The sequence below is a fragment of the Lycium barbarum genome, chromosome 6, assembly GCF_019175385.1.
Source record: "Lycium barbarum isolate Lr01 chromosome 6, ASM1917538v2, whole genome shotgun sequence".
In the NCBI taxonomy this organism is placed as follows: Eukaryota; Viridiplantae; Streptophyta; class Magnoliopsida; order Solanales; family Solanaceae; genus Lycium; species Lycium barbarum.
The window spans coordinates 99,659,726-99,667,526 of record NC_083342.1 but is presented as its reverse complement, the minus strand read 5'-3'; the positions used below and the strand labels follow the sequence as shown (position 1 = coordinate 99,667,526).

The 7,801-nt window shown below is 34.4% G+C and overlaps 1 protein-coding gene across 1 annotated transcript; it reads right to left on the bottom strand.

The window, feature by feature from the left end:
- Positions 1-2,267: 2,267 nt before the first annotated feature.
- Positions 2,268-4,419, bottom strand: LOC132599855 (adenylate isopentenyltransferase 5, chloroplastic-like). Its single transcript, XM_060313035.1, has 2 exons — positions 4,171-4,419; positions 2,268-3,895 (listed from the first exon to the last, which is right to left on the bottom strand). Exon 2 carries the CDS (start codon positions 3,871-3,873, stop codon positions 2,845-2,847), a length of 1,029 nt encoding a protein of 342 aa, XP_060169018.1. The 5' UTR covers positions 3,874-3,895; positions 4,171-4,419; the 3' UTR covers positions 2,268-2,844.
- Positions 4,420-7,801: the final 3,382 nt, after the last annotated feature.

The window sequence follows — 7,801 nt, the reverse complement described above, 5'->3', positions numbered from 1 at the left end:
CCAACTACCAAACCCCAACCACTTCCGTAACCATGCACCACCCCACCCCCAACCACTCCCCCCACGCCGCACCCTACCCCCACCCTGCACCCCCTCATCGCCCCACCCCCACCCCCACCCCTAATTTAAAAAAAATAATCTTTTGGGTTTCTACACCACCACATCCCTCCCCCTTCCCCCCTCCCCCCACCACCAGCCCCCACTCAACCCACCCCCAACCACTCCCCCCACACCGCATTTTACCCCCCCCCCACCCTTAATATGTTTTCTTTTTTCTTAAAAAAAGTTTTTTATTTTTTTACCCCCCCCCCCCCCTCCTCCAAATTTTTTTTTTAAGTTTTGAAAATTTTTCTTTTTAGATTCTCGAATTTTCTACTTCCTATTTAATTTTACCTTTATTAAAAAAATTGAAAGTTTGTGTGGTTATTGGAGGGGGTGGTGTAAAAATCCGAAAAAAGTAACTTTTAAAACTTTTTTTAAGAAATTTTTTTCGGGGGAGGGGGGGGGGGGGTTGTGCTAGTTTAGAAATCCAGAAAAAAAATTTAAAACTTCATAAACAAATTGGGGGTGGGGGGTGGGGGTTGGTGTGGTATGGGTTCATGCAGTGGGGGGGGGGGGGGTTGGTGTGGTATTGGGTGGTGGGGTTGGGGTGGAGTTGTGGGGCTTGGGTGGGTATTTCCCTGAAAATGTTTTCTACCAACCAAACGAACATGAGAAAATAAGTAAGAAATTCACTTATTTTCCTCCATACCGAGCACACCCTAGAGGCAGATTCGATATTTAAATTTGATAGGTTTGATCTTTAAGGTTTTTTATATTAAACTTGATGTAATTTTCAAGTTATGCAGTCAAATTTAATTTAAAAAACAAAAGGCAGCTTGATGCACAAAACATTCCGTGTTCGTGCAGGATTCAAGGAAGATTAGCACCCCCATGGGTTCATATCTATTCCTTTCGTCCCATTTAATGTAATGCACTTTGAGCACAAAAATAAAGAAAAATAAAATGACTTTTGCAATTTGTAATCTAAAACACACCATATATATATATATATATATATATATATATATATATATATATATATATATTTCTTTGGTTATAAATCATCTCAAAGATAAAATGAAAAGATTAAAATTAAAATTATTAAAAAAATTTAAAAGGTATTAGTATTATTTTTTGGGACATAATAAAAGGAAAAGCACGTCATATTAATTATTGGGCCAGGGGAGTAGTGATTAATGAAGTTCTAGTGTATTTTCACATATATAGTCATGCTTCACATCGAAAACACTGAGTTCGAATAAATCTGTTGCCGAAGATTACATCCACCATTGAATGCATTGCTTTTTTTCTTCTTCTTTTTTTCATAATTAATAACAAAAAAACTACCAAGAGTTCGTAGGGGATTGGACTTAAAACTTCTAGAGGCCTTAGAGAAAAGAATAAGGTCCTCTGCAAAGACAAAGTGAGTAATACTAGGTTCGCCTCTAGAAGTTTTAAGTCCAATCCAATCCTTATCTAAAGGTGATAAAGGGTCACAATACCCAGTGAGTTCTACAATGTGGGGTCCAGGAAGGGTAGATTATACGCAGACCTTACCCTTACCTTAGGTTTGCAATCAACATGCTATATGTGGCTGCTTATTCTACGTGGGTATGATATCAGGGGACCACAAAACAATTCATGCATTCTCCCCGTAGGCCAATTAAACTAGCTCTTTCATTTTTTACAAACAATTCTTTGTTTCAATACTGAAATATATATACGTGACATTTTTTACATTTTGAGAGTCAAATATTTTAATTTTAATAATAAATTTGAACATGAGAGTAAATTTGGATATAAATTTAATAATTTCTGTGCCAGGTCCGTGCTTGCACGGGCTTGCATCATCTGTTTCATAATAAGCTTAACCGTTGACATACGGAGGAAAACATGTTGACCTAACTATAGCTAATTCCTTATCTACCATAAACGGGAAATATAAAAGCTTGATGCCCACATAGGCATATTCAAAATTTGATGAGTTTATGGGTTTTAAAAAAAGATAACTTACTCAAATTTTGGATAGATTGTTTATACATAATAACTGAATTTCTTAACACACAAATAAAGTTTTGACCAAAACTACTGAATTTTGGCTAACCTGTTTTAGAACTCTCGTTCTGCTTGTATTAGAAATTAAAATACCAAACTTAGCTCTGTACAACAGAATTTAAAAAAACAAAGTGGAGGAACTCAATATCACTTGCTCGCGTACTGATGATTCATTCATTGAATCACAAACAAACATCAAGCATTTCCTTAGACATCACCTCATATACATAAATGCAAAGTACTTTTACATTAAAGTGAAAATAATACAGGTCATGCCAAAGTACAGAATATAGAAAACAAAATGCCACTCAGCCTCTCTTTTTTTCTGTGTGAAGGTGCAGGGTGGCAAATGTTCTACACGGTTTATTTTAGGTGCATAGACTACAATATAGACATTCAAAAAATTAAAAAGACCCCACAATTAAAGAACCTAGACAAAATACCCAATGACAAAAGGGTATCAAAAATTTGCTCGTGCACCTAGTGCAATATAGCTGCCACCACTTCACAATCTGTAGCATGGGGGCTAAGGCACTGAATTCCAAGAGATATTTCAAGTCCAAATCTGAAGGAAAAATATCACAAGACTTCCCAAGAAAGTATTTCCATTCTTCCGTGCAGACTCTGTGTCTGTCTGGAAAGATCTGTTGAATGTACGAATAAAATCTCAAAAATATTGATTTTGTAAATATTGCTCCACTATGAAACTATAGGGAACTATAGTATCAAGACGTGGACAATATTCTTCTAGTGCGTTGCAGTAACAACAGCAGGAGGTTTGGTTGTTCCCATAATGGAAGCTGCTGAAGGCAAGAAGGAAGCTGATGAGGAAGAAGAAGATGGAGAAGGAGAAGGGATATTGAGAAGTTCTTCACAAAGAAAATGGTGAACAAATCGAGCACTTGGTTCCGATACAAGCCTATGCCATGCTTGACATGATTCATCACCTTTCTTTTCAAATGCTTCAGTGGCATCGAGTCGATTTATATTCCACCCTAGTTGGCTCTCAAGTCTAAGAATATTTTGGCGTTGGCATGTAGCCAATTTGCATGTATTCGCCTTAATTTGTCCAATGGCACGTTGAAGAATCCTATCGCGGGCATCTTCACCGATCAGCTTATTATTCTCATTTCTGAAATATTGGTCCATTTCTGGTACTCCGATTGCACGTCTTATTCCACTTGTGTAATCACCTTCAGGATTGAAAAATTCCCTCGCTTCCTCTACTAGCCCGTCTTTCACCATCTTATCCACTCGTTCTGACACGAACCGATGCAGTATTTTCAAGTTCACATCAATCCAGAGAAAGCAACATTCGTACCTGGACTTAAATTCAATGTCATCATTCACTAGTGCCTTAATGTACGAATTCGACCCTCCAGCAATTAGCGGTAGGTGACCCTTTCTTGTGATCGTCTCCACAGCTATTGAAGCATGGTTACAAAAATCTGTGGCAGTGAAAACTTCATTAGGATCAGCAATTGCTAACAAATGATGTGGGATTCCACAAATCTCATCCTCTGTCACCTTATTACTGACTATATCGAGACCTTTGTACACTTGCATTTTGTCACTATTCACAACCTCTGCTGGAAAATGGTTGGCAAGATCAATAGAAAGTCTAGATTTTCCGGTGCCTGTTGCGCCAATAACTACCACCACCTTGTCCTTTCGTCTACGGGGAATAAAGGGATCCATAGTTAGACCGTCTCGGAAATTAATAAGTGGCTGATGAAGACCTTGTTTGCAGGAAACAAATGGCACAACATTCATCATCGTGATAAAATTAATTACAAACCTGCATAAACAAGAAGGAATGAAAGATTATTAATACTATTGAAATATTGATGGTGGTACCAGTCGAGAAATTAAATACTAGTAAAAATATAGCAAGCCTGATTTTTGCAATATCGATCAAGTCGCTATATAATTTCAACTTTCCAACACCATATATAAAATCTCTGAATCATTTTTGGTAAAGAGCAAAGACCGTTGAAAGACTGTACAGTTAAAAAATGAAAAGTTACTGACAAAAAAGACCACGTAATTAAAGTCAAGGACCGCTAAACATACCTTTTTTTTAACAAGACTAGGAATTATGCGGCGAATATTGGTGAGAAGAAAATAGAAAAACAGTCTGCAAAAAGCTTCGAACTAATTTTATCTCTGATCAAAAGTTAAAGGAATGTGTTATATCTACAGATGTATGAAGAATTCTTCTATATGTGTGTGTATATATGTTGTTACAAGACAGAAAAGGATATATCTCTCAATTGGTGCTAATTTCCTGAGGGCTCAATCGTCTGCAGAACCTTTCAAGTGGAGGGCTATTTATTGAGGTTTTGCATCATTACAATGACGTGTTTATTACTTGCCACGTTTTAGTTAGCACTACTCCTTCAATCCCAAAATAAGTGTTACTTTAGCTCATTTCACGTAAAGTATAGTTTACTAAGTTATTAATCTAGATTCCACCAGTATATACAATTTAAACTTCTTAAAAATAAGTTAAAAACTTTAATGTGTTTGTTTGATAGTTTTTGCAACGAAAAGTCCATTTTTAAATAAATTTTAAAAATTCAAAATTTTGAAAAAGCAACTTTTAGGAGTCCAAAAAACATTAGTATATTTATTTTTTGGAAACTTTTCAAAAATATATAGTCAATATTTTTCACCCACGTAATCATATTTTTCAATTTACACCTGCATAACCAACATTTATTTTGCAATAGTGTTTATACAAACATAAATAGTATTTATACACCTACATAAACAAAGTAGCTACCTTGTATAAAAGTATTATAATAATGTATAAAAATATAGCCACCTTGTATAAAAGTGTATAACATGTCGCTAACTAATACATAAATGAACTTTTTCTGTGATTTTCAGTTGCAATTCTTGTTGAAAACACGTCCAAATCTCCACAAAATAACTTCAAATTTTGTAGACAACCTCCTTAGACTATTTCCAACAAGTCTAAATAACATCACTCCAAATTTCTTTCAAGCATGGTGGTTTACTTTCTAATTTGATTTTCACCACAAAAATAGTACTCTCACCACAATTTGAACTCCATACACAACAAAAAAATCCAGTTTTTTCAACTAATAATCAAGAGACGGATGAAATGAAAAAGAAAAATAGAAAAAGCGACCAAACTTTCAAATAATCCACAATATGAGCCAATCCAAGTAAAAGCTGAAAAACATGACTCTTTTTGATAATGTCTAAATTGTCTCCTCTAAAATCAAGTTTACTGACTTTCTTGAGTACCCGGCATTTTGCACCCAAATCTATATATTTATTTGCAAAATAATAAAGCAACTCCTTTTTTAAATATTTCAGGAGGGCAAAGTAGGAAAATACAAATATGACCAACAAAATATGGCATACAACTAAAAGAGAGCTCATAATCTCTTTTACCAGCTACAGATTACATTATCCTACTGCTCTATAAAAATATCCAACATAGTGACCATGATCAGACATATATTTAATTTGCTTGGTCCTAGCAGTTCATTAACATCAACAAATACTTCCCCGTATTAACATTAAAATGAATTAAAGTTATAACCATACTTAAGTTCATTCGAAGTCGGCAATTCACAACCTCTATGTTGGGGACGAAATGAGGAGGTCCTTCTCAGAACTCATATGGCCACTCAATCGTATTGAATTATCAAATTCTATTATTAAAGAAAAGGTGTTGTTGTCCTCTGTACTTCACTACGATCCCATACTCAGAAAATATTTAGACACCTAATATGTATGGGCTTTTTTTTTTTTTTTTTTTTCCAGACTCTTTTCGCTTTATTGGCTCATGTGTGTTGTATAATCGGCTCTCTGAGTTTTTTGTGTGTCTCCTCTCTGGTTTGTGGATGAAAATAGGAAAGAGGGATTTCTAGTTTATGTTGGTGCATTGAAATTTTAGTGTGGAACTGTAATCTCTCTGTTTCTTATTGAGCATTGTGAAATGCTTTACTCTTCATGATGAATTTAATTTAGTTCATCCTTGGGTTATATTTATGTGTGAAGAGCACAAACCTAATGTCACTCCTGATAAAATGGAAGACGTACGGCGGGAAAAGTTTTCACCAAATCTAGTCTCCTTCATACCAAAATAAATTTAGGGATATAAAATTTTGTATTTTTCTACTTTGCTCTCCTGAAATATTTAAAAAAGGAGTTGCTTTATTGTTTTGCAAAGAAATATATATACTAGGGTGCAAATTGTTAATAACAAAGGATAGGGTGTAAATTACAAAAGAGAACACCCGTTAGGGGTGCAAAATGCCAAGGACTCCACTTTCTTCGCGCAACTCCGTCTTATTTTACCTCTGTGTTGAAAGTATAGTTAACTAAAAAAAAGTACTTTTTTCTAAGAATTTAAATATTTAAATGAAATAATCACATACTTTGAACTTCCTGGATTGAATTTGTCTGAAGTGTTTTAGGGCCAAGCTAGTAATCGACGTAAACCTTTGATGAGGAGAATTGCATTTCTTCATATAGTGAATAAGAAAAATTATATTAGCAAAAAGGAGTGGTGTGTGTCTTTCTTCCTTTTTGGACTAGAATAGCCATCGATGCAACATGAAATTAAATGAACATATTCTTGGGGGGACCCTGCTGAATTATTCTTGGTTCCAAAGTTGTTAATTAGGGTAAGGACGAACTTAAAATTATTAGAGAAGACAGTTTTACGAAGTTGAACTTAATTAAAGCACTCATCAGAATGACAAATTACAATTAATTAGGGCGACCATTTAATATCTAAGGAGAAGGGATAACTTAAACAAAATCCATGTAAATAAGTTAGGATTATTATTAATCCACTAGAACAGAGTGTGCTATTGAATCGAAATAACAAGGCATGCGTATACGGAAGCTAACAATTGCAAACATTGAACGAGGGCAAATTAGACAACGTACAATTCAACAAAGAAAACTATAGGAAAGGATCTTAACTTTATAAAAGTCCAAAACTTTTTCTTTCAATAAAGAGGTTACTGGAATATGAAAGATTTCTATTTTTCTTTTGGGAATGTGAAGTCGATTATGGTAAATTCTTTACCCTTCCTTCAAGAAAATGTAAAATTCAAATATGGTAAGAAAATCAGGATAAATCCTAACATGTGGCTTCTATATAAGGAATCACTTTGAAGTTTGAATTCCCTAATGATGTTTGTTTAATTTAGTATAAGTACTAACTTCTTCTTTTTTAATTTAGGACTAAAGCTACTTATTATCTTGGGATAATTAAACACTTGTGATCACATTATCAACAAGAACTTTTTTGGCAACTTGGTGTTCTTATAGTATTGTGGTTTTGATGCTTCTATGATAATATATGATGTAAACTGACATGACAAATTATTCCTAGCTCCACATTTAGTTTCTTGATTACTACCTCTTTAGCTTTGAATTCTTGTAAATGGTCTTATTTCCTTTTCAGGCCTATAAATTGTGTTCTGTAAGCACAATATGTTTGATGAATTGCCAGAAATGATTTCTCTTTGCAGAATTATTTACCCCGAATTTAGATAATCAATCGAATTTATAAGTGAGGTGTAGGATATGTGGATAAACTTTAATCTATTTTGGGTGGATGTGGAATATGTGTGGATTCGTATGCTATAGTATATATGTATTAGTATATGTGTTATCGCCTTGAATAAATATGTTGATGTTGATAATTGAG

Excerpts from the sequence above, each read along its gene's own strand:
- LOC132599855 (XM_060313035.1), bottom strand. The coding sequence starts at position 3,873 with ATGATGAATGTTGTGCCATTTGTTTCCTGCAAACAAGGTCTTCATCAG.